Raw genomic sequence first — 27,373 nt, forward strand, 5'->3', positions numbered from 1 at the left:
TTAGGTATATGTAAATGTTGATAACATGTGCAAGCCTTCTCCTCTCTAGGCTGGCCAGTCCCAGCTCTCTCAGCTTTTCCCACATGTGAGAAGCTCCAGTTTCCTCCTCATCTCGGTGACCACCATGTCCTTCTGGGTGTTTGGAGCCCAGAGTTCTGCAGCATCAGGTGGACTTGCAGTCACATACTGCCCTGATCCCATCCCTGCTAGGGTTCGTTGGCATTACAGTCCCTGGAGTTCTGATAGGACTTTCTTAAAAGTAAGCAATTCCATTTATCATTTCTCCTGTCAAGCAAAGGGATGTTGGCATGATAACACGCTGCTTCGCTTCAAGATAAAGACAAGGACACGCGGGTGGCGTAACTGCCAGTGCCAAGCAGGAGCTGCCTCCAGCTGTTTTATGATTAGTCAGCAAAGTTTGTGCTGGGGCCAAGTGATAAGTGCCGTGCAGCACAGGCCTGAAGGCCAAGTTATATCTGCAGCACAGCCCGAGACAGTGCCCACCCAGGTCAGCTGTGACAAAATGCTCATAAAATGGCTGAAATGGGTTTTGAACTTTCTGTATGTCCACATACATGGTGTGAATCTGTGTTAGCATTCTGCCCTGTGTAAAGCAAAGTGTTGCACAGAGGATTGGAGAGCAAAGTCATGGGCAGCTAAGGACTGTAGAAACCCTGAGCAAAGGCAGCCTCTCCTATTGCTGCTTCACTGCCTACACTTGATCTCTCTGAAGTAAGGTGTCACTGGTGAGCTGCAAAGCCATGAAAAGGCTGGGATCTTTATAAAAGAGGGAAACTGCCTCGCTCACTGTGTAACACTGCTGTGATAAAGGTCAGAAACATCCCTTCAGTGGGGTATGCCTGGTGGGACTGGCAGGCCAGACTCTTGTCCAGAGTAACTTAAAGTTCTTTCTTCAGTTTGTTGATCTTCCTGATCATGCACCCAGTTGATCCTTTTATCATCAGGACTGCCTGTATGGAAAGCGTAGGCCTGCTAAAATGGAGTGTTTAAGGGGATTTTTTTCCTTCCTTTCTCAAGCTGGTTGATTTGATTCGTTGCAGGAGGTATAATTATCTCAGGCTGCATATCTGCTTGTATTTTGTACAAATTGCTGGGGCTTTGTTTTTAATTATACACGTGTTCCTGTGTGCTTTCTGTTCTCACTATCAGAAGAAACAAATGAACTGAACACGAAGATAAATTCACGAATTGTTCACCATAAACTTTTATGTCACCTGATCAGTTCTAGTTATATTGTAAGTGATCTAAGGTGACTAAGTAAATCATCAGATGGGATGATACCTGAGCATGAATAATGCTTTAAGTTAGAGGCTTCCTTTATCTTTCTCTTTATTATTTTCTCCCAGACTACTTTCTTGAAGATGTATACAAGGCTCCTTTGCAGAGGAAGCCACAAAGTGACTAGTGTGATTTTTTTTTTTGATCCTAATTTTGTTGAAAAACTAAGACTTTAATTCTGAGCACTTCATTTCCCATAAACTATGTTAATGGCTATAGGCTGGTTACACTCCGCTCTGGTAACTGATCTATTTGAAATATTTAGAGGATGTTCATGTTAGTTCTGTGCGAGTGGAGAGGAAAGTTCAGTGCAGAGTATATTGCAGAGAGATCAATTATTTATGTCTTTGGAAGCATTGCTGAAACTTTAGCTGGCCCTAAAATCCCTTAAACTAGACACAGTGCAATAAACTGAGCCTGTTTGTTTTTGTTCCTATTTGATAAATATTATTTATTCTCTCTATTTTAACTCTTTAGTGATACCACCCTCTGTGTGAGAGATGGATACACCCCAACTGTAAAGCATTCATTTCTCAAAGTGGTGATGCTGTCTTTGCCTCTTTGCTGCTTGTTTCATTAATGCCATCAAAGAACCCGGATCACTTTACTTAGTGGAACTTGGAATTTCTTGAGCATCACCACTGATCAAGCTTTGCTGCTGCTGAAAGTGTGGAGTTTTTCCTGGTCACTTAAACCAGGAGCATGGTGAGAGCTGGAGTTCTGCTGAGGTGATTCCAGCTGAGGCATTACAGCACCTAAAAATTAGGATCTTGGCACCAGAAAGGTGAAGGGAAGTTTTAAATACAGGTGGATTCCCTAGGCAGTCAGAGATTTAGGGCTTCAGGAGGATTATCAAGGAAACCTATGTGGTAGGTACAGAGAGCCACCTAGAGTTAAGCCATAGGAATCTCTGAAGATGAATGTATGAACTCCTGCCTCTTAGGGACATTTAGGTGCCGAGCTGAGAGCTAAATATTAAACCCCTTCATCTATGATGAGCCCTCTCCTGAGAGCAGGCACCTAAATAAGGTTAGAACCCTCTTTAATTTGCTTTTACAGCGCTACTGAAGGAGTGGGACATTTACTGCATTTCATATTAAAGAGCACTGAACACAAAAGGAACAACGTAGATGATGTTTCTCATGGGGGTTGGTACTAAAGTCTCCCTCTTTCCAGTTGTGGCCTCTGACCATTGTAGTATATAATTAGGCTCTTTCCAATAATTTTCTCTTTGGACACATGATTGCTGCCTCTTAGAAGCAATTTCCTTGCTTCATTGGGAAGATGAGAAGGTGCCCTGTCTTTGACTCCTCTTCAGCCTGGATGCTAGCCTAGAAAAATGGGAAAACGATTCCCTGCAAACTGAGAACTTAGCCTGAACCCAGCTCTTGGAAGAGGTTTGCTAACTGTTAGCTTGATATACACCCCCTCGTCTTGCATCTCTAGTAGCCACTATGGTTTGTGTTGAACTTAAAACTGTTTCTTTCACTGTCCCTGCTGTAGTGGACCTTCTGGGGATTTCAAGAGCATTTGGGCATATCTGTGAGCTGTGCCCTTAGCTTTCTGGATTGAAGATCCTTCAGTGCAAGCACAGACTCATCGCAATCTTTCAGGTTTCCTAGGAAAGCATCTCCGTGGCTGGAGCTTGGGCTCCAGTGTTATCTTCTTGAATAGGTATGCCTACATTTGGAGTGTGTTTTACTTTAGGTGTCAAAGGTATTACTCTGCACTCTGAAACCATCCCAATCTGCTTTGAAAATCCAAGCTGAAATGGAGAATCTCAGGAGTAGTGCTTCCCTTTCTCTCTCCTCCTTGGGTATGTTAAGGAGGGACCTTGTCAGACAGAGACAGAAACTTAAAAGATAGGTCAGCCAAGAATTTATAGCTGTATTACATGTTGTTTTCTAGAGGATAGAGCTTTTGCAACATAACTTTGCCCATCTGTGAGAATAACAGGGCAGTAATAACTGCAAACAGACTTGGCAAAAATGGCAAATTAGGTCTTGATTTAGTGACATGGAGATGGGTTCCAGAATCACAAGCCTCATGTTTTCAGACTTCACCTTCCATGGAGAAAATGTTAATCAAGGTCTGTGCCAAGGAAGATAGGATCATCAGGCTGTACCTGGAAGCAGTTCCTTGGGCACTTACATTGGACTAATCCCTTAACTTCTGACGCCAGCCACTTAATTGAGATGTATTTTCAGTCCCTTATTTATTTCAGGGTGCTTATAATTAGGTCTGGGACCGATTCAGATTGCTTTATAGACTTTCAAAGTGTATATTGATTAGTTACTATAATTCTTTGAAGCATTATGGATGTCAGAACAGGTTAGAAGTTTTGTCAGTAGAGTTTATAGAAGACCAAAATACTTTTGAATACATCTCCATCCTCCCTATTATATTTCTCTAGTATTTTGCCAGTGTCATACACAATGTCATGTGTTAAGGGGGCACTGGGGAATCGTTCACACTACAGGCTTCAGATTGCAGTGTGTGTTGGGATTATCTTTCTTTCAAGCCTGTGCTCCAAGGGAGAATTCCTAACCCTTGGGAATGACAGCTTGTTACTAGGAATTTAAGTGTACCAAACTGGTACTTTTGATGCAATAAAACCATCAAACTGGCTAAAGAAGGTCCGTTTGTAGGATCTAGAATTGCCTCTTCCAATAAATACCTTGAAATTCCAGAAAACCAGGAAAAAATCTGTACATTTTCTCAGCTTTCTGAACTTTTGACACCAAAGTTCTAAAAAAGAGTTACTGGGCTTAAATCCTCTCTCAAAACCAGCTCTCTTGTCAGAGAGCAAAGAAAGATAGCAATTGCAGAGCTATTACTGTCAAAGACATCACCCCACATAGCACAGAAGTGCCTTTTGGAGTCTAAAGAATGCTTTCTTTGAGCTGGATACCCAGACACTGTCTGAAAGGGAAGACTTTGTAAGGAATCAATTATGAACAGTGATTAAACTGGAGGAGAACTTCAGGACAAAAAGACTGGTTTTGTTGTTTCAACTGCTAAAAATTTAATGAAGACAATACTTTAACAAGGCGCTTACGAGCAAAGACAAGACTTCACTCCTTCTGTATCCAGTTTCTTAGACTTCTGCTACCTAATGTGTAGCTATCACACATGTGTAGAGTCGATTATAATAACATCTGACTTTTAACAGGCTTTGGTGTCTTTGTGGCATCCATGGGTAGGTAAGGAGGTTATTGTCTTCAAGTTATGGGCAGGGAAGTTGGGTTTGGTATGAGATTAACCTCATCTAACTAGACGTAGTTACCTAAGCTAGTTGTCTGGGCACTGTCTCCCCACTGAGGGAGAAAGACAATCCCAGGATGAAATTCATCCCCACCCTAAAATAATTGGGATAAATCAACCGCAGAGCTGCCTCTCTTTGTTGTCAAGAGTCGCAGCCCTGAACTAGATGCCAAGCAAGATGAATTGTGCCCTCAGGGATGTGAGTGCTTCCCTCTGAGATGGGGGAAGCAGATCTTGCTCTCCCACTTCCAGGGACAGACCCATAGCCACAAACCATTTTTCTTTTACTTAGTTAGTAATTGATGGATTTCGCTATTCCACTGCAGGCTGGGCTTTTCTTTCAGTTTTACAGACTAGGTGGGGAGAAGTGATCCTGGTAGTACTGGTGCGTTTAGATGGGAGGCCACAAGGAAAATCCAGTTGTACCAGGAAGCGGTGCTGCTGACTCAATAAACAGCACGGGAGCGAGCGTCCTAGTGTGGTGCTTCTGAGCACTGCCTTCCTGCTTGTGTTGGAGGTTAAATCTCAGCTGCTAGCCATTATAGGGTCATGCTTCACCAGGGTAAGGTGTTAATCCCCAGACAAATTATATGACAGGTAACTCTGTCCTCCTTGCTCTCTCCTGCAGCTTCACATAAATTATACAGCCTTATGCACATCCTTCATCTAAACTTTTCTGAGCTGAGGTGGAGTTGCTGTCTTCTGTCCCAGAGATGACAGCAATCTGGAGCAAATGAAGTGATTTCTCCATATGCATATTTCTTCATACAGTAATGATTCTGGGATTCTGTGCAATTAGTAAAGACTTTTGTTGATTTTTTTGGACAGCACTGTGGAAAAGTATTGTACTGTTACTTCATGAAATTCCATGTTTATAGTTAAGGTCTTGCAGTGTCTCCATTAATACAAATGGTTCACTGCTCTTGGTGTTCGTACAGCAGCCCACTAACCCCAAAGCAGAACAGACAGAGCAAAGAGGAGCACCAGAGGAAGTACCTGACTTGTGGTTCTGGTTTTGCTCCATCCTGCCTGCAGCAGAGACATGATCATATGTCTGCGAGCAGTTCAGATTCCCTGCTCTTCCCACCCTCAGCCAGCTGGTGGTGGAAGCAGCATGACTACAGGTGGGTACAGACTGTGTCTGCAGCACAAACAACAATCTCTGTTCTCTGTGGCAAGAGCAAGCTGCCTGAAAGATTCCTCGTTGCTGGCCCAATCTCCTCCTCCATGTCGTCATCTCCAGGCACCACAGCTTTAGTAAGACGAGTGTTATTTTGGCAGATGCACCTCGAGGGCATTAGTTTAACTCCTGGTACCAAAAGCAGGATGGGGTCTTAAGCCTGGCTGTTCTTCAGCTCTGACCTTCCCCTCTTAACTCAAAACCCTACAAATCATTCCTGGAGTGTTTCCAGCTTCCGAGACAGGATGAATAGTTGTCCTTCACAAGAAATCCTTGGAACACTGTAGGAGAAGAGATGGTCAGATACCCATGTCTCAGGCTCTTTATGTACTCTGGCTAACCACTCTACAAGCCAGTTGGTATCAGCACGTGGAGCTCAGGTGAATTCCCAGGACTGTGGACATCTGAGCCCTTTCCTTCAGGGCTGACGGAGCTTCCTGTAGAGCTCATTGCCATGATCTCCAGCCCACTGCTTTTCAGTGCTGATTGAAGCTGCAAGGGCAGTCTTCTGCTGTGCCACCTCATCTTGCTGCCAGGGCCAGCAATCCTTGGCCTGATTGCTAAAATGATCCCTCAGAGTATGTATACCAACATTTTGTCAGGAGGCATTAGAGTTCCCTAGGCTAGCCCAAATTTTGCCCTGAAGTACTTCAACTGCTTCAGGCACATCAGCTCCAGGATTTGTAGCGAGTCCTCACAAAGTATCCAGGCCACTCACTGCACCAACATGGTTGATACATGGTGACATGGTCCAGCATGGTGCCACAGTCACTGACCGTGTTAGTGACGGGATGGGGCAGGTCAAAACGGGAACTACCAACACAGGGCCTTTACGTTTTGTGCAAACAGGCCTGGCCTTTGGAAACTGAAGCTGGATTTGGATCACTTGAAATAGATAGGGCTATTTTCACACTTATTGTTGGCATTTGTGTATTTCTTTCCCTCACTAATTAGGAAATAATGAAAACTACAAAAGCTGTGTCAGAGGTCCTGCATGTGCTCTGTTGGCCTCTGAGCAAGGCTCACCAAGTGGTGTCATATATGGGTGGGAGGCAGCTGGTGTCTTAGGGTGCCTGTGCTATCCTAGCCTGGTTGGCCTGATACCATCTAAATAGCAGTAAAACTGTTCTTCAGGATGACTTTGTTTAGAGACTAGGAGAATTTTTCGGGCCTGGGCTGTACCAGGGACTGTGCACAGCCCAAAACGCGAAAACTGCCCATGGCCCAGGGACTGGGCTGTGACTGGGGCCCTGGCTCCAAAGTGGAGACAGCTTATCTTAGTAAGACAGATGAGATTGCCAGGTCAGGGAATGTGGAGGTTCAGAAGGAGCTCCTGATTGCAAGTAAAAACCTTCAAAAAGGGCTCTGAGGTAGATATTTATTCTGTCATTTTGTTTTTGTGGTAGTAATACCCATGTTGCTATGTTGTAATCTGCTGTTATGTAAACAACGTGTTGTCCCTAAGGTAAGTTTAGGAAAACATTCACCCACGATGCACCCACAGATAAATCCAATTTTAGGTGCTTAAAGCATTATACTGTTCTCACAGATTGTCAGCAAGATGCACTCACCTGGAGCCAGCTCTGCATTACCAGTTTCTTTGTATTGTTTCGCAGGCCCTACATGTCCATTGGAACGCTACGTGATCAGGTCATCTATCCAGACTCCGTGGAAGACATGCATGAGAAAGGCTACCAGGATCAGGATCTGGAGTGTATCCTGCAAATGGTTCATCTGTACCACATAGTTCAAAGAGAAGGAGGTAAACTGCTTATTTTTGTAAAAAGCTTTACAAAATCCATTATTTGTGTGTGTGTGTTAGTGAGACTGACTTTTACTTATTGAACACGCAAAACTGGATCCAGACCTGTGTTTGTGGGAGCTGCACAACTTCATGTTGCTGCTAATGGAGGGAGAGGAGCTAAATTGCTCCTGTCCTCTGCAGCAAATCCATGCCCAGCTGAATGTTCTTGTTCTATTGTAAAGTCCAGTCCTTTCATGGTATTATGAAATCCCCCTTCATATTTGTAGAAAATGTTACATGTCCTAAAACCTTGTAGTGTCACTGACTACACCAACTGTGCAAAAGAGGAGACAGTGTAAATACACTGGTACAGTAAAAGTTGAAATGCTAAAGGCTTCTGCTGAAGCTTTTCATGGCTTTTCTTTCCTTCAGCACAGCATTAATTTTCATCCTGTTCCCACCAGCAGCCACTAGTATCTAGTTTGAATTCCCCCACCCCCAAAATTACACTTTTAAAACAAACATAGGACAAAGTTGGTACCATTTAGAGGGAAGAAGGAGGCTCTCCAAACCCCTCCAGGGAGGTGGCATTGGAAGTGCTGGATGAACCCTGCCAGTGATGTACTCTGCCAATCATCAGTGCTCCTTTTTGAGAGAGTCATTTGGGTGCATTGCCTTGTAACGTGTGTGCTTGGAGTCTCTCAAGATCATTGTGACAACTGAGTAGTGCCTCAGCCACTGAGAGTCCCAAGGCAATGTCTAAATTCCCGTTCCTGCGTGGCAGCCTCTTGTTCTGTTCAAAAGGCAGAAGGTGTACTGCATTTTAGAGTGGGGAGTAGTAATCATTTACAGCAGCAATTGTATGACTACAGATAGTTCTCCACCTCACAGCCCTGTTGATAGACTCTTATCTTGTCGTGGGTTAATGCTTCTTAGTTAAGAAAGTAATAATGACTGTTGACCCTCAAGATACAGTAGAACATAAAAATCTGTCATGGTGCTAATTCATGTTGTTATTCAAGTCTGATACTGTGACACAGGGATTGAAGAAAGGGGCAGGGAACTAAACGCAGTGATTGGAATAATTGCAGAGAAGGCCTGTACTCACTGCACTGACATTAGAGCTATTAGTTAGTATCCCTGAGTCATTCACTTCTCTACGTGGGGTGTACAGATTGCAGAATGAGCAGATGTGCTGGCGTGGGGAGCTGGATGAGGAGAGGCAGTTAAGATGTAAGTGGCAGGAAGCCACGGCGAAGTGTGCGTTCATGGCCTGTTGGTACTTGTAGGCATACTGAGCAGCACGTGGTCCTCAGCAGCCAAAACCATATCCCCAGTGGTCTCTGAAGGCACATCACAGTGGTTTATAACCCTGCAGCTGGAGCATGTAAGCGATGATGGGGCAGTTACTGTGCTCCACCTCTCAGATGCCAGTGCCTTGGGTTGGTGTTCTGAGCTGCCAAGCTCAAAACCCAGGTTTGGATCAGTCTTGCTCCACCTTCTATGCCTAAGGACAGTAATCCTGTCTTATTGCTGACCCCATTCTTGCTCTTCTGCTTGTCTAACTGCACAAGTGAGACTTAGGAAGCAATCTATAAAGAGGACAGTGTTAATGTTCATTGGTACTGTATCAAAGCTGCAGTCAGGATAAGGGAGCACTGTGCCAAAGTTGGCAGAAAAAAATGTTATAAAAACTTTCTTAGACTGCAATCTAAAACCACACAAGTGGGCAAAGCCAGAAAACAGAGGGAGAGATTACCACATACCAGGAAGTTTTTAAGACCATAATACACCTACTTAGTCACTTTTCTCCATGGGCATTTGCAGTGCAAAGGGAGGAGAGACAGGAAATCTGTGACATATGATTCGACACGTTACATGGATTTCATATACTTATGTATTCTTCAGAGCTCTCCCGGTCTGGGTCAAAGGCTTGTATTCAGGGTTTTGAACTAGCAAGCCAGAGAAACTTTTCTTGAGAGTAAACAATTGATTTTTTTTTTTTGTTTATACAGAGCTGAATATTTTATTTTAATTATTTTTTTATTTCCGTCTTTTACTTAAAATTAGATTTTTAAACTAAAATTATTTCTATTAGAAATTGAATGTTTTGTTTGCAAAATAATGAAAAGTCCTATGTAAAGCTTGCAGAACAAAGGATTTACCCCAAATCGTCTTTCTCTCTCTTTTTTTTTTTTTTGGCAAACTGCTTTGATGGTTGACAAAAAACAATGCTTCCCAATAGGAAAAAGTTTTGCTGAAAAATTCCCAGTGAGTTTCTGTTTATGTATTGTGCACATTTTGTGAATGTGCAGCATCTGGAAGAAAGAAAAAAAAAAAAGCCAGCAACAAAACCAATTTTAGTTATCCGTATTCTTGGGTATATATGCAATACATCAATGCTGTTTTCAACCAGTTTCCGTAAACTGATCCAAGAACGGAGCTGTCTATCAACCATCTAGTTACAGAAACAAAACATAATTCCTCAATCCTTTTTCTTTAGATCCTCTTCACCTCCGTAGCCTTTCTGTCTCTTTCCCTTTCACCTATCCCCTGCAGTGCTGTGCCTCTACCAGACAGTAGGTCCGCAGGGCATGGCCCCATTGCTTTAATTGACCACGAATGCCACACACATATAATACCACGCTGTACAGTTTTGTGCAAGTCTGCTCCCTGTGGGCAGTTAGGAAAAGGCAGATGGAGCCAGCATTACACAGCTCTGGCTCTGAATGTGTTTGTCCTGGAGTGACTTCATTGTCTTTGGCTGAGTTATTTGCACATTGCATCAGTTGAAGGGTCACCAAAATCCAAGGGTAAAATAGCCAAAAAAAAAAGCCTGATATTATTCTCGCTGCCAATGGCATAAATTCCCATTTTTTTGCAGCAATAAGGCTTGACCCAATTAGAAGTAGAATAGTCAGAAGAATAAAGAGGCCAATTTGGCATTTATCTTCAGTGTTACCCTTATGAAACCTTTTTTAATCTGTAGCAGCTGAATATACTAAAACCAAACCAAGCAAAAACCCCACTGACAGTGCCACCCCCACAGCAGCACCACTCCTGACGTTGCTGAGCCCAAGCCCTACATAAATCTGGTGCAATTCCCGTGGCAGCAGCCCCCCTTGCAGCAGGGGCCAGGATGCCCTTCCTGCAGAATCCCACAGTGGCGTTTAGAGGAATGCCATTCCCCTGCCTACCTTTGCCCTCCAGCCTGTCTGCACTCTTAACTTTGTCCTCATGTAAAATACTAGAAAACTTGGCAGAAGCTTGAGCAGAGTGATGCTGATGATTTAAGATTACCTTGTATTGTAATCGGTGCAGTGAGTCATCCCAAAGAAACTTGCGTGCATGATATTAATGCCATTCAGTAATGCATTCAGTAAGGTGCCCCATCAATACCTGCAAAGTTGCTAGCAAAATGAGGAAAACAAGGTTATATGCAGCATGGGTGAAGAAAAGGCACATCCAGAAGTCTGAAGAATACTACGGAGATGTACAGTAGGTATCCATAAAATATCTTTTTTGACCTGCTGTGAAAATCTGCATATATTTATTTAGCAAGTGTCAACAGCATTGGAGCCATAGGCTCATGGCAGCCTGTCACATGGGGGAAGCCGTGAGTGCGTGTAGCAGCTTGCTGGATGCAGGACCAGGCCTGCCCGCTCAGGGCTGATGACATTACTGAACGGGTTCGACCTGTTTATGGTTTCTCAGCACCCCGGATTATAATTATTCCTCATTATTTTGCACATTTGTCATTTCTCTGGGTCTTGTCCAGGGAGCCATTATGCTAAGCCACATATAAGCACACCGACAAGCACATTTCCTCTCGCTGAGATTTTTCCATCTGATCATTTCAGCCCTGGATTTGCTTTTGTTAATGCCACGGACAGCAACTCTGGCGTGCTCTGCTGGCTTTTCCAGTGGCTCTGAAAGAGCCACAAATCCCTGCAGTGCCACGCTGAGCTGGGCCTCATGCCATTGATCGTCTCTTTGTTCATCAGAATCATAGAATCATAGAATATCCTGAGTTGGAAGGGACCCTTAAGGATCATCAAGTCCAACTCTTGACACCACACAGGTCTACCCAAAAGTTCAGACCATGTGACTAAGTGCACAGTCCAATCTCTTCTTAAATTCAGACAGGCAGAAGTGGGCTCCCTGGCTGTAGTTTGCTGCTGTGGCCTCTCTCCTGTCTTGCTACCATCCTCCAGCCCATGTCTGATGAGCTGCATTGGAAAATGATAAATTGGGAAAAGGAGCTTTATAACTTCTTCCTTTTTTTTTGGCATCCGGATTTTGTCTGGCATGTAAGTGCAAGGATGGACAAGGATGCAGGATGCATAGCGCTACAGACCCCAGATGTAATCCTTTTTTTAAAGTCAAATTTAGCTTTTTTTTGTTTGTTTTTCCTTCAGAAAACTTAGGAAAAAGAATTGTAAAAGAAACCCTGCAAGAAAACAAGCTGCTGCTGTCATGAGGCTATCGCTAATTTCTACTGACAGCTGTGTGTGTTTCTGTCACCAGTACTCAGCCCCAGCACACTGCGTGTGTTATTTGTCTTCCTGGCTGCAGAAGGCGTTTCTGTGGCATCTATTGTTCACCGCATCTGCATCGTATCATGTGCAGTCAAAGGCTGTGTGTACCAAGGAGCCTGGTGAGGAATTTGGGCTCTGAAAGCCAGGATTATGCTGGTACCTCTGAGAGTTTTGTGCTGCGATCATGGACAAGCCATTTCTTCTCTTTATTTGTAAAATGGCTGTAGCTGTAGGTGCTGAAAGCCCCTGACTTGGCTGATGGTTTTGGAACACTAAGGTCCTTTCGTGACCTGCTCCATGCCAGCAGCAAGGAAAGAGAAACAAGCAGATGCATTATGGTTAATGCACAGTAGGAAGTTAGTTTATTGGGAGTGAGATTGCCTTAAGTGTTCAGAGGAAATAGCTCAGACATTAGAAAATAATTTTTGAAATGGCAAAGGGATGATGTGAAAGTGGATCCTTCCTTGTCTATTGTTTAAGACGTTCCAAGGGGTGAGCAGGGAAGTTGAGGGAGGGAGCGAGGTAGCAGGAGGCAAGATGCTAATATTAAGTCAGAATATAAGTTGAAGTGACCCCAGAAATGCTGTATCCTGGTGAGCTGAGGCTAGATCTTACCCCTTCAGGAAAATCAGAGAATGAGTTTGCTGGCTTCGGGACGTGGTTTAGTGGGAGACATTGGCAGCAGGGTGATGGTTGGACCAGAGGATCTTGGAGGGCCTTTCCAACCTTAATGCTTCCGTGATTTTATGATTTCCTTCCCATTTTGCAGCCCTTTCATGAACCTCCTTCTCTCTCTGTCCATTACTCATAAAGCAGCTGATCTGAGCACAGGCGCCGCTTCCATGGGCACACGAGCACACCCACCCACACCCTAGCTCAGATGCAGAGCTCCCATCACAACTCAGCCCTAGAGATCATCGATATTCTCAGCTTTAACATCAGCAAACATAAACAGCAGTTCGCATGTCACCTTCAGAAGTGTAGCTGTTTCTGTGGCTTTCGTGAGGGCTCCAGGCATTTTGTAATCTTTTGGGGAAGCCAAAGGTGTTGGTGGGGCAGCGCTGCAGCTTTATTTCTGCGTGGTCCCAGTGCTGGGACTGATCATCAGAAACAGCTTGTGTGCATCTGTCCCCTGTCCCAGAGCTAATCTGGGTGGCGATCCAGTTGAGCATTACACAGCTCCCCCTCTGCTGGGAGCCAGCTGCTGGGAAGCACTGGGATCCTTAAGCAAGAATGAAGGGAAACTAAGGAGACACTGTAGGATCGGTAAAGGTGACGTATTTCTGATGCACACGTGTGCTTTTTAAATCTATGTACATGGTTATAAAAAAATCTTGACACTACTTTATAATTCACAAGCCCCCAGTAAGACTGCAGATACAGCAACACATCCCCATCCTGCTGCATGCAGCTGACAGTGATAAGATAAAAGTCAGCTGGAGGCCTGCAGAATATTAAATAATAACACCCAGTGCTATACGGCTGTGAGTCACTTCTAAATACAAGGTAGCAGGAAGTTTGTATGTAAAAGCCTCCTGTCTGCATGCACGGGTTTGTGCATTAGCTGCTTGTCTGGGCACACAGAATGCAGCCCTGGGTCTGCATCTGTGCTTCTCTCGAGTTTGCTGACTCACAGCAGTGAGAGGAGTCAGGCACTAAACATTGTCATCTGATGCTGCTGTTTATGGATTTTTTTTCTCTCTCCATGCTGAACTTGTTTTTAAATTTCCACTCACATCCGCTTTCCTTTCAAGGAGGTATAGCAAATGGTTCCATAAAACAAACATGACAGAGAAATGGTTAGTTACACACAGGTCAGAGATGTTTCTTCACAGAGATGGTAAGTGGAGTTTTTTGACAGTAAACATACGATGGAGAAAGTTAAATTCCTCTTTCAAAGTTGGCATAGTATTTGTAACATTTTTCCGAGTGCCGGTGGAAAGGCACTGAAGTATTTGTGAAGTGATCCAGAATCCAGAAGGTCTCTCCTGCAATGGAAGTGCTCTTTATGATTTTGGTTGGGGATTGCAGAGATGTTGCAAGTAAAGGTGTATTTCCTTCATCAGCTCACGTTGTCCTGACATGTTTTGTTTGCATTTTTTGTAAGGCTGGGATGCCATCATGGACTGGAAAGATGTCTTATCAGGAGGAGAAAAACAAAGGATGGGCATGGCTCGCATGTTTTATCATAAGTAAGCATTTGGGTTTGTTATTTAAATAATATTTGAAAACGAGGAAGAGTTTTGGAGGTTTGCTGCAATAGTTTGAGCAGTAGTAGATGGAGATCTCCATGCAATGTGCCCTACTGCTAGACTGCTGCGTAGGGCTGCAGACCTTGTCATTTATTCATATAAGCTCTGCTTTTAGTTTGGGCAATGCTTCTTAATTAAGATTTGCTTTTGGAAATGTAGCGTTACATTTTCTGCATGTTCTTTTCTGCATCTAATCGGGCACAAATGCCTTCCCAACATCTGTCCTACAAATATTGCAGCAGTCTGATGACTGCTTTAGAGGCTACGGGAGTTGGAAAGCCAAGCTCCACATTGTTTTTTTTTAATTTTGGAGACTGCAAACCCTGCAGAGGCGGCCCAGTCCATACCCAGCAGTGAACAGAAACTTTCTGAGTTGCCTGTAGTTACAGCATGCCTTGTTGACAGAACAAAATAACACCAGGTCAAACTGGGGCACAGCAGTTAGATCACTGTGTGCTCACAGGGACCAGGAAATAAAACCCATTTTTCCTGGAAGCCACGTCTGCACCTAAAAAATGCTTGGGAACTTGGAGTTGGTGCTAGGCAGCTTGCAGCTGCAAATGAGGGGCAGCTGGCTTGTAAAAAACAGCTCTCTGCTTCTTCTTGTCCTCTGAATTAAACATCGTATGTGGGAATATTGTCCAAAACGTAGATGACTTACATTCTTTATTTACTTTTGCAAGGCCAAAATATGCACTGCTGGATGAATGCACAAGCGCGGTAAGCATTGATGTTGAAGGAAAAATATTCCAAGCTGCGAAAGCCGCTGGGATATCCCTGCTTTCTATAACACACAGACCTTCTCTTTGGTAAGTATCTCCAGGAATTTGTCATGGTCCTTGCTTTTAGCCTTCTGCAGACGTAGATTGGCCTTTGTTCTATGAACTAGGACAGTTGTTTAATCAATAGCTACTGCACTTTTTAAGATAACCTGTCTAAAATAATAGCAATGTAAATGCATTTAACATTGATTTATTTCATTCTTTGACACATACTTATTCCTCCCTCTCATTTTTTTTAAACGTGTGGCAGTTATTAACTATAAATAGCAACATGCAGGTAGCTAAGGGGCAATTAATTACTACACCACAGCCACAATACCTCTCATCAGATTATTCTATAAAGATGATGAGATCCATGAGCTGTCTGGGGGAATGCTTGGGAGAAGATGGGGAACATGGCAAGTGAAACACCTACACTTTGTTCTTTCACAGGAATCGATGCATCCATATTAAAACTATGTCATATAAAAACTGTGTCAAAAATATGACATAACTTCCGTCATGTCCTGTATCTGTAGGGCCCATGAGCTTTCAAAGTTTGATTGTCTAGTTAAAAAAAAAACAAACAACAAACACTAGAATTCTGAGAAAAATCATTCTAGTGAGGTGATGCTAATTATGAGGGAATTTTGTCCCTCAAAGGAAATAAATACAGTTAGTGAATACATAAAACAACCAAATACTTAAAGGGCAAAAGGAGATAAGATGGTGTCAGCTGACATTAGCAGAGACTATTTGTTCTGAAGTCCTTGGTCTCTACTAGAGTCAGGTTGTTTGCTTTTTTAAGCTGATGACAAAATTGGGTCAGAACCTGAATTTTAAGAAAAAATCGGTGTTCTGATAGGAAAAATAAAATCATATAGACACTTATTTTTAAAATGATTTAAACTATACTTAAAAATAAAAGGTTTTTTAATTTAAAATTTTTTGAAGTTGGCGTTATTTCAAACCACTGCTCAAGAATATTGGTATTTAAGCGTATCGCACCTACAAATAGTGATGATGCAGAGGGAAATTCTGCAAAAGAGCTTGTGAGAAAGACCTTTGAGTTCAGTTTTCCACGGACATTTCTTGTTTTCTAGTATTAATGCTGTTCAGGAAGGTTTGTATCCTTCACAGTATTAATGAAATTATCAGAAATCTGGTAATTTATGGGGAATTTATGGGGATCAAGAATTGATAAAAGCAGGTGGATAGATGGGATGTAATGGCTTTGTTCTGGAGAAGTAAAAAACAAGTGCTGAGTATTCAGAAATAAACATCAAATGCCTTTCATCAGGTATGCTTCCATAGGGACTGCACTGTATAGACAAAGATCAGGGCCACATGCTGCTTTCTCCTTAAGATTATACCAGGAACTGTTTGCTCTTTTATTCAAAATACTGGCTACCTTCCTATACCACAGCAATTAGATGTCTCAGTCATCTATCTTAGCTTCCTGATTTTATTTTATTTTATTTTTTATGGGTGAAAAAATAGAGGGACGGTTTAAGCATTTTGTGTCACAAAGAATAATATGAAAGAAGTGGTGAATGTAAGCCTCTCTTTTGAGCCTCATGTCATAAGCTATTGAGTTTATTAAACTGTCACATTCCCCGGATGGAATTTCTAATCACTGTTTTGTGACGTGTTTCATCTTCTATAATTTATAGTGATAAATTACACTGCCATAACAGCAGCTCTCAGGGAACTCTTGCACCTCCTGATAAATGTCCTGTCAGGTCTTGGCAAACTCCTCACACACGTACACCTTTGAATATTTTTAGTGCACACACCCTGACACACAAAAGATCTGTGACTCTTACACAGACTTTAGTTTGGCTCCTTGCAGTATTTTAGGACTGGAGGTTTATTTACCCAACCTTATAAAATGAAGGGGAACAAACTGGGGTGTAATTTGAACAAGCTGCTTTTATCAGTAGCATCAGGTGCATCGTGCCTGAATGCATTTTCAGCTAAAGCAGCGTAACATCTCTTGGAAAGTTAAGTAAATAAAATTAACTGGGGCACACTGAAGAGAAGGTATTATTTGTGTGTGCAACAGATTGCAGCTGGGAGGAGTGTTGGTCAGGGGTTACGATCAGATATCTGTAATGTCACTGGAGGTGAAGGCCTAGGGAAGTCCTGGTGACAGGCTTTGAAATACCCAGACCCCTCACAGGAGAGCGCCCTGGGTTTATGAGTCACTGAAAAGCTTGTGAAAGTCTTACCAGTGATCCAGGACTGGACAACAGTCATCTTCCTGAGAAACGCCACTGAAAACAGACACAGACACCCAGACTGCGTGCAAAAACGTGTGTGCAAAATTACTGATGTTCTGATTTCTGACGCAGGAAGTACCACAGTCACTTGCTGCAGTTTGATGGACAAGGGGGCTGGCGCTTTGAGCAGCTGAACACGGCCGTCCGTCTGTCGCTGAGTGAGGAGAAACAGAGACTGGAGTCCCAGCTTGCAGGAATTCCCAAAATGCAGCAGAGACTGAACGAACTGTGTAAAATGCTGGGAGAAGACTCAGTGCTTAAAAAAATGGACAAAGAGGAATAAATAATTTATGTTTTATGTTTTTAAAAGTATTTTTTTAGTTAAAAGCATTACAAGTTCAGACATTATCCTTTGCATGCATTGTGCTAGAGGCTTAGAGCATAGAGAAACACAGCCAGCAAAAAATAATGCTCTGAATGCTACGTAAGACTTCAGCATTTTAGTATTAAGGAAGAACGTGGTGGAACTGTGAAAAGAAAATAAGCAAGTGCACAGAGTATGAGATTAGTCCTTGCAGCTTATGTTAATTCCTAGTGAAAGCTCAATTCACTGCAAAGAGCTACCAACACTCTTAGGTCTTGTAGGTGAGTTTTGGCCTGGGACCTGGCCTGCAGAATGTGCTCTTGTACCAGGTCACTGTGTGCGTATGATATGCCTGCTATGCAGGGCGAACCTGGCATGAAGCTCAGGCATGGAGCACGGCAGAGGCAGCTTCTGGGTGAGTGCATGCTAAAGTCTCACTTGGGTATAAGAAGCATTCTTTCAGCCCGTGTAAAACAAAACTCCTGTTCTACTACTGAGTCGCATACACACCTTTACCCGCGTTTCCGTAGGAAATAACGTAAGAGGCTGACCAGAAGGTGATTGTCTGAGCAACCGACTGCCCTTGTGACAAGGGAAAGAGGGATGGAGCTGAATATGTAACATACAGGTGCTGTATTTGATGCTGTTGCGCACAGCTTCGGAGGCTCTTTGCCCTTGGTGATGCATCAGATCTTTTGGGGAATTATTTGTATTCTGTTCATAACCTCTCGGGGAGGGGATGTAGCACTGAGCCTGGCATCAGGAGACTTTGTTTGGCTTGTCTAAGTCTTTCATCTGCTTCAGGGGCCTGATCCAGCCACTGGAACTCTGACCCAGCTTCTCCATTGGTAAAATCGCAGCGTAGACACTGAGACACTTTGTGATGGAAGAACTGCAGGAGAGAACGGTGGTTTCTAACCCTACACTGAATTCTCAGGCACTTACAAAGGGCTGTGAAAAGCTAGAACATTTTATAACCACTAATTGCTGCCTGCCATGTTTTGTTAGAGTGGGTGAGCACCGTGCTCCCTGTGGGCAAGCAAGAGAGCACAGCGGTTACAGCTCTGCTTCCAGGTTTGCTCCCAGGTTGTGCCAGCTACTGCGGTGTCCCCAGTCAGTCGGAAGGGCTCTGAACTGAAACTCCCTGAGACCTCAGAGCTGGCCTGAGTGCCTTGCTGGAGGCCAAACCCAGTGAACTAGAAATGAAGATAGGAGAGCAGGAGCCACATCTCAGAGTAGGCTGTCTTCCTTCTCACTGTGCGTGCTAGACTTGCTGCTTTGGCTGTTCCCCTGTGGCTCTTGCACCAGAACCTGGAATAAGTCTGGTCCCTGTCCTGCTGCTCCGGAGTCTGTGGCTTGAATGCAACCCTGTACTTGTTCTGGTGACAGCTCTCATTAGTTTTCTCTGCAGAGTGCCCTAGGACATCTCACTGACACGGAAAGGAGTGCTCCTGGGAACCTCTGAAAGGGATGAGGAATTAAGGTTCAAATAATAAGGTGTTGTGCTGCAAAGTACAGGTGAAGCACAAAGCACAGGTCAGCGGTGTGGTGGATGACTTGTGCGTGCGTTTTAATCTGCGAGTGTCTCTGCTTGTCCCTCCCCCTGAAGGCTAGCTTTCCGCCCTCTCATCTTCAAAGACAAATTTGTAACTGCTGAGGAAAGAAGAAGTCAGCCAAGAATCTGTTCATGAAGGAGATGACTGATGATTTTAAGCTCTGCGTGTTTCTGAGTTATGTTTCTCGCATCAGGTGTGCGCCGTGTGCCTGCCCTTGCCTTTGTGCATACCTTTGTGCTAGCACAACCCGGCCACAAAACCACTTCTCCACAAGGTCCTCCCGAAGCAGGAGCTGAGGTGGAGGAAGGGGAACGACTGTTATGCACTTTACTGTGTGGCTGGGAGCTAAAGCAGGGTTGTCCCGTCCCCGAATGAGGAGGACACTGAGGGGCACCGAACGATCGGCCCAGTTGGGCGTAGCTCCCAGTTACAGCTCCCAGCCTCCCACTGAAGCTCAGCACCACGGCACTTGACTGGTTGGGAGCTGTTACTGGTGAGCACAGCACCCAAAAATCTGCTTTATCGCCTCGCAGAGATCCAGCTGCCATCTGTTCTGGCCCAACAAAAACAAACAAAAAAAAACTTCTGAGGGCACTGCTTAGAAGGAGACAGTTTTTGTTGGTGGTGGTGTTTGTTTTTTAATGAAGTTCTGCATAAAATGTACATCATGACTGATGAAATTTTAATGGAAACTGGAATTGCACTAGAATCAATGTGATAGTATTTTTCTTTGAGTTTGCTATGTGTTTTTTGGATCCAGTGATAGACTTGGCTGTCCCCATTCAGTAATAGGGTGTAAAATAACCCAGCGTCCCGCTCTGCTGTTTGCAGGCATGAAAAGAGCATGAGAGTGCGGATAGGAAAATAAAACCCTTCCCTAAATAGGATTTGCCTGAGTAATACCAAGCCAGTTTTAGAAGGATTTTCCGTGCCGGTGATTCATTCTTCTTAAAGTCAGTTTCATGGTTTGAAGAGAAGCTGCCCTGGAGATTTGCTCTGCAAACGTCTGGCTTGTTCCAAATGCCGACTGAGACAGGAGCCTCTGGTTCCGTTTCTAGAGAGTTTTGCCTCTGGCGTGATCGAGGGCAGCTCACTTTGTGCTGCTTTGGACATGGCAAACGGAAGCAAGAGCAGAGGTGCAGGCTCCCTGCTTGGGGAATTGCTCAGGTTGATGCTCTTCTGCAGCCAGCATCGAGGGAGCACGGGGCTGTTGCAGTGCTCCCAGAGAGGGCCGGAGCAGGGCAGGATGCCTCGGTGGAATCCTTTTTCTTGGTACAAGGAGAGTTAGCCATCAGTGTCCATTCTCTTTCTGGCTTCCAGGAGCTGTGGCTCCCTGGGAAGCCAAGGAGGCAACGTTGTGGCTCTCCTAAATGGTGCATCTAGCAGGAGCTAGGCAGATCCCACTCTCAGTATGGACGTGGTGTAGTGCTGGGTGTGTGCAGCCTCCCAGGGCAGCCTCTCATGCCCCAGCACTCAGGGCAGACTGGGCTTGGCTGGGTCTGCATCCTGAAGAAGTAAGGCGTTGAGCAAAACTCACACCAGTCTCAATCACAGAGTAACCATACAATAAAAATAGTAAATAACCACATCAGCTCGTGCAGATAATGCTGGGATTTATTTTTTTTCTAGAGTCTTCAAAATGGAAGCAAGCATTTTCTGTGCGTGGGATTACAGTATTTTAACCTAGGAAAAGTTTGTTTTTCTCTTAGTTTTGGGACCAGACTATTTTGTGTTTTAGATTTGGAAGCCCTCCTTTTGCAGGAGTCAAAAAACATAAGAATCGTGAAAGGATTTTTTTTAAAACCAGTGGGATCTGTGTTTAAGTGAGGAATGAAGGACTGGGTATTCGATGGTGTACGTTTAGGGAAAATTGCAATAAAAATGATATCCTAAAGCAAATGAACAAACACGTCCACAGGCCCCTCAGTATGTCAGAATCGTCATAATGCATGTCAAAGCCAAGTTTATGAGCCTATGATCAGATTTCAGTCGTATACGGAGTGAAATCACCCTACTGAGTCGTTCATACAGCTTGAGAGAACTGAACTGCTAATCGAATGTGTCTTTGTTTCGTTTCTGTTTGATATTAATGCCTTTTTGAGAGCAGACAATTTATAAAGCAATAAATTATGCTTTCCAGTTGTAATTTATTCCAACTTCAAATAAAACAAGTTGCATTTACTTTGCCTTTGCAGTTTACCTTACGAATCGTGCACAGAGCAGCTGAGACCCGTGTGAGAGCTGTGCCAGTGTGCTCTGGGGACCCCTTCCCGTGCCTCATTCCTGTGACAGGGTTGGGAAGCCAGGGGTAGGTGTTGTGTCCACCCACGAGCTGGCTTGGGTCCAGCCAAGTCAGAGAGCACTGACAGAGCAAAGTCCAGGGCGTGAGCCATGAGAAATGCACATTTTGGGGTTCTGGGGGGTTGTAGGACCACACTAGGGCTCATCACAGCACAAGGAGACAAGCTGGACTGCGGTGGGAGGTGATGCTGCACGTGGCTTTCATGGTTTTTTGGAAGACGTGTTGGGTTTTGTTCCTTGGAGAGCATCCCCGCTTCGTGGCCAGGCCAGCAGAGAGCTGGCGCCATGTGCTGGCTGAGTAGAGGTGTTCAAAGGCTTGGTACAGCTGAAAATTTCTGGTCAGTGGGGAATATCTGGAAGAACACCTCACAGGGCCTAACTTCTGATTGGGGCTCATTCTGCGGCACCTGCTTTGTGCATTTGAAATTAGTGCCTTTAACCCCATGTAAACGAGGCCGTCTATGACAGGGCAGCAGCAAAGTGTAAGAAACACTGCACTCACCCAGCACAAGTTTGGTCTGCACGAAGAATCTGTTTTTAAAGAGAGCAATTAAAAAGGAAAGAGAGAGATTGTGGCCGGTGGCCGATCTGGGGCTGAGGAGCCAGCCGGGCCCCGGGCTGAGTCCCTGGTAAGAAACCAGACTGGGAGGAGGTCTGGGAAAAACCAGGCCAAGGGAACCCAAGGGAAGAGCTTGGCGAAATCCCCTGGGATTGCAATGCCCTGGTGCAGGCTGAGGCTCAGGGAGCAGACTGTGCCTTGACGTGATTGAAAATCACCAGGAGAGAAGATTCGGAGCCACAAAAGCCAAGCACAGAGCTGCGGGCTCCAGGTTAAACAGGCAAGCGAGGGCAGAGCCTGGCATTAGGGAAGGAGAAGAGGAAAGCACTGGACTACCTTGGAGTTTGCAAACGCTGGCATGGTCAGGGATGGGGAGGACACACGGTCAGGAGCACAGGATGCTGAAGCACAGCAAGATCTGGGACTCCAAAAGCCAGCAGGACTTTTCGTTATGCTGAGGTCCGTATTTGAGTGTAAGTTTTTGAGTGTAAGTCTCCACCGTGTCGCTAAACTTGTCACGAAGAAGAGTCTGAAGTGAGAGAAGGTGGAGGGAGAAAAGTCCCTGAAGAATTTTCTCTGTTGGATAATTTTATGTTGCAGCTTCAACTTCTTAGCATCAAAATTAAAAAAATAGTAAAAACAAGGCTTTTTAACATCTTTCAGAAGTTTACTCTTCTAAAGTGAGAAGTCATTTGCAAACTAAAAATGTTGCTTAATTGCCTGGGAGGTTGGGTGTTGATTGCTTTGTGATTTGTTTTGTTTTCTTTTGCTTTTTTTTTTCCTCCTTATTTTCTCTGTTTTTACAGGGGATAAAGGGAATAATTAAACCTACTTTAGGTAGGTTTCTTGGTGTCTGTTCATTAAATAATCCTAAACTGGAGGAGAAGGGATTTGGAAAAGATGGAGATGCCACATATCTGCTGCCATCAAACATACAGGGACAGGCTGGCCCTGTCAGCATTTGTAGGATAACACAGGTATCAAGAGAGACAAAAACACTTATTTATTGTTTGATTTTAGTATGAAAATTGTAAAAAAAAAAAATAAAAAAATATGTAAAAATAGCAAAGTTTAGTTAGATAGAAATGTCTTTGAAATGAAGTTTTATATTTGCTCCGTTGTAGAGCCAGATTTCAAGTAGATCAGATTCATAATGATTTTGCTAAAAATTTGGGTCTTTGGAAACAGAAATCATTTTCACTATAATTTTCACACAAATCTGACCTATTTGACATTGAAATAACAAAAAATAATCACATTCACTAATCCTCCAATATCTTCTCTTTTTATCTCAAACTGTTTTTCTCCTCATCTATAGCCATGCAGTGCCATAAATACATCGGGTTTATTAGAGACCTCTCTCTCAGCTGCTGTGTTTCCGTGCCGGAGGATTTGGAGATCTCTCTCTTTATTACATGGGTTTCACTGAGTTTTCCCTGCTCACCCTTCCTGCCCACTTTCCATCCCCTGCTCTTGCCTTGTTTTGAGCCAGTGCAGGAGGCAACAAATGCAACAGCCAGAGGTGAGAAAGCTTTGTGAGGTGCCTGCTCATAATAAGACATCCTTGCACCAAGCAAACTCTTCCCAGTATCAGTTTCTGCGTGCGATGCCAGGGTGTTATAAAAGCTGTGGAGCTCATCCTCATGAAGCACAACCAATCCTCTCCTAATCCTAGCAAGGGCTCATCAAAAGCATGCAACTGCTTTTCATAACGTGCTTCAGAGTATTGTTAGGTAACGCGTAAACATAAGCAGCTCCTAAATAATTACAGGTCTTCAACCAAAAATCCCTTTATATTTTGGATGAAATGGTAGCCACGGAAGCAAAATTATGAAAATCCCCATTTCCTAGCATGCGAGGAGGAGCAGTCCCAGCCTCTTGCCAGCTTGCTCAGACTCCTGTGCTGTAATCATGGTGCAGAGCTCCAGCCCAGCCTCATCTCTAATCTTCACTTGTGTATGTGCCATGCGGCTGATTACTGAGCATCAGAGGAGAAGGGCGCTGTTTATTAGACATTTGACACATGTTATTATGGGTGGGAAAAAAAAAAAAAAAAAGTTATTAATGCATTTCATGAAGAGATGAAAGCCTTCCTGAGAGGACGGCTGTGCTTCCTTTGTGCAGGCTCACTTCCAGCGACTTCTGAAGGAAAGGTGAATTCCTCCTTCGAGTCACTGGCTAAAAAGTGCTTCTGTCTGAGACAGGTTTTAATTAACAACCAGGGGAAAAAAAACAAAAACCTAGTGGCATCGTCAATTTTAAAGGTATTCAGAAATCACAGGATCGCAGAACTGTAGGGTTGGAAGGGACCTCCAGAGATCATCAGGTCCAGCCCCCTGCCAAAGCAGGTTCCCTAGAGCAGGCTGCCCAGGTAGGCATTCATACAGGCCTTGAATAGCTCCAAAGGAGACTCCAAAATGCCTCCTTCTCAAAAATGAGCCTGCTAAATGTTCCCTTGAACCACCCCAGGCTTGCTTGGTGGCTGTGCCGCGGCTCTGGGGTACAGAGGAGGCAGCTGTGGTGCTGAGGGGACACCGCCGAAGCGCCCGCGCCTGTGAAATCAGAGGTTATAGCACCAGCACGGCCTCCTCCTCCAACCCAGGCTTATTTCACATGAATTAATCTTCTCCTTCTCAGCTTCAACTCCTGGTCTGCCTACCAGAGTCCCCAATCAAGGCTGGGATTCCTGGGGCACATCACAGACAAACCCCATCAGGTGGGCCGAGCGTGTTCCTGCCTAGGCCACGCTTCGGGGGCGCCTCGTCCAAGGCCTGCTCAGTGTGTCATGAAGGGCAAGGCCGTGTTCAAAGTGTGTGGTTTTTGCCAGCACCATGTCTGAAGATATGAGTTTACTTTGCCACTTCAGAGCCTTACAAAAGGCGTAAAGGAGGCTCAGAAGCTGGAAGCTGCAGCAACACAAATTTGGGCCAGGATGAAACCGGGGCAGGCTTTTCTTCAGATGGGTGCTGGGTACAGCAGGACGGGCCTGTCTGGAGCAGGGCGCTGCTCGGTGGCATCTGTGGCTCCTGTCATGCGGTGCCAAAACAGCCTCTCCTGGCCTACCAGTAGGTCCAGCAAGGGGAGCAGCCACCCATGCCTTCAGGGATGGTTTGGGCAGTTCCACTGAACCAGGAGCCTGCTCGGGAGTTTGGGAGGAGCGGTCTGAAGAACAGGACCTGCGAAGGACCGAGCATCTCCAGCTCTTCTCCTGGCACCGCACACCCCCTCCTGCCCACACCTTTCCAGCAGTCACCCAGCCATGAGCCCCACGGAATTGGCAGCCCCACAGAAGAGCTGTGCTCCTCACTCCTCCATGCAGATTCCTGGATTTCAGAGCAGAGGAGGGTGCCCTTGTGGTGGGCAAGCACAGACAGACTCGAGCTGCCCTGCCCTGGCACCCAGCTGGCCCCACACATGAATGCACGTTTAGCCCACCCCAAAGAGAAGACTTTTCATGCAGGACTACATTGCCCACTTCTGGGCTGCCCTAAATGTGGTGCTGGGCTGCCTCCAGAGCAGAGCTGGCTCCTGCTGTGCCAGCCTGGAGCATGGGCAGAAGACCTCTGCTGTTTGCATCCGCCTGCCCCAACATGCCTTACACTGGCCACAGTCTGGTTTTCTGCTCTAATCCCAGCTGACTGCTCTGATCTTTTCAAGGTTTTTGGAGTTCTTGTGGGTGGAGGCAGAAGAGGCACGGCCGCACGTCCTTCTAAAGAATGAGGTGTGTGCAGAAACCATTTGCGTTGTTGTGCTTGAAGTTGTCCTCATCCACAGCGTGCTTGGGTGGGGGCAAGGCACAGCTCTACAGAGACCTGTGCAGTCTCACCGGCTCTGGTTTGCTGTTTCATGGGTAACACTAAGCCTCAGGAACCCTCTTTGAAAAATGCGGCTAAAACTCTAGCCCACTGGGCTTCTGGCATGAAAGACATGCTGGTGTGAACACCACGATGAAAAGTGGAGCCCAATTCCGTCCTGAAGAAGCACTGGGCATGTCAGGGGAACTACACAAACCAAGTCAGTCACCGTGCATCTCCATTCTTAAAAGGTTTCCTTAATGACACTGATTAGATTACTAGAGAGGGACTGGCAAGAGCCCACGTTACTGCTGAGCTTGCAGACTGGTATCACGTAGCGCTGCAAAGGCTTGCTCCTCAGCCAAAGACTGGAGCCAGCGGATAACCAGCGTAATTTTATTGGCAAGCACCTCCTGTAAAGTGAGGCAGTGTGCTCTGATGACGACGTATGCAACTCCTGCAACTCCTTTTGGTGTCACTGGACTGAAATTGCCATTGCTTTCAGGCACGACACATAAAATGACAGCGCCGTGCATGGCCCTCAGCCTTATGAAGGCACGTAGGGGTTTGTTTTGTATGAATATAATTTCAAGTTGCTCGGCAACTCGTGGGAGTGGCTGAATATGCGATGTACCATGGCATATATAATCGATGAGAGCTGAAGTCGAAAGTACTCACTGATCCTAAATTCCTTCCCAAATTCTTTTCCCTGTTGTTTGCCTGCTGCATTACTTAATGGGAGCAGATCTGCGTCCTGATCAGCACAGCTCTGGGTAGGGCTCAGGAGCCTGGGCATTTCTCAAGAGTTTCACAGCTTTATCTCTGCCAGGCTGATGTTCTGCTAGCCAAAAACTTGTCTGCCACACTTACGGAGCCTTCAGTGAAGATGACGTAAGCTTCACAGGTGTAGATGAAAGCCAAATTGATCTGGGCCTTTAGTTATTCTTTGTTGTGTAGGACTGACATGACTGATAAGCTGAAGGGGAAAAAATATTGGGGAAAAAAAATGAAACACGTCTCAGTTTCCTTCTAGATGATCCCAGCACTGAAACCGAAGCTGTCTACCTTTGCAGAAACCAGATGCAGCAGGCAGGGAAGCACTCTCACGTTGCCTAGGGCACAGCTTTGATCAGCCAACCTCAGCTTGCCTCTCACTAAGCTTTCTTCATGCACCTGATACAGGATCCCGCCGGAGATAATGAATCATGATGCATTTAAAAGAAATTAAAGGATTCGTGTCAAACTCTGCCTCTAATCCAAGCCAGCAGCTAATCCAAGGACAGCGACAACCCCGGGCGCCCACTCATGGATGGAGCACCCCAAATTTAGGTCACTGCAATCGGAGAGGCAGAATCAATAGTCCAGGGTGCACCGCTCCCTCTAGCTTACGAGCTTTATTGAAGGGGAAGGAGAGCTGAAATGAATTTTTAAACAACCTGACTGGAGGGCAAAATCATCTTAATTAAATCTCGTTTGCTCTTCCTCTGATCCAGCAGGCAGATGGTGTTTCCCCCCTGCACTTTGAAGAGGTTAGCCCAG

The 27,373-nt window shown here is 44.9% G+C and overlaps 1 protein-coding gene across 1 annotated transcript in view; it reads left to right on the top strand.

Annotated features, from left to right (window-relative positions):
- ABCD2 (ATP binding cassette subfamily D member 2) overlaps positions 1-21,361 on the top strand; it is a 45,645-nt gene extending 24,284 nt beyond the window's left edge. The window contains exons 7-10 of the mRNA XM_027458918.3: positions 7,360-7,505; positions 14,133-14,217; positions 14,961-15,086; positions 17,393-21,361. Coding sequence (XP_027314719.2) covers positions 7,360-7,505; positions 14,133-14,217; positions 14,961-15,086; positions 17,393-17,603 — 568 coding nt within the window. The 3' untranslated portion in view covers positions 17,604-21,361. The remainder of the gene's footprint in view (positions 1-7,359; positions 7,506-14,132; positions 14,218-14,960; positions 15,087-17,392) is intronic.
- The last annotated feature ends 6,012 nt before the right edge of the window (positions 21,362-27,373 follow it).

This window comes from Anas platyrhynchos, chromosome 1, assembly GCF_047663525.1.
Source record: "Anas platyrhynchos isolate ZD024472 breed Pekin duck chromosome 1, IASCAAS_PekinDuck_T2T, whole genome shotgun sequence".
Taxonomy (NCBI): domain Eukaryota; kingdom Metazoa; phylum Chordata; class Aves; order Anseriformes; family Anatidae; genus Anas; species Anas platyrhynchos.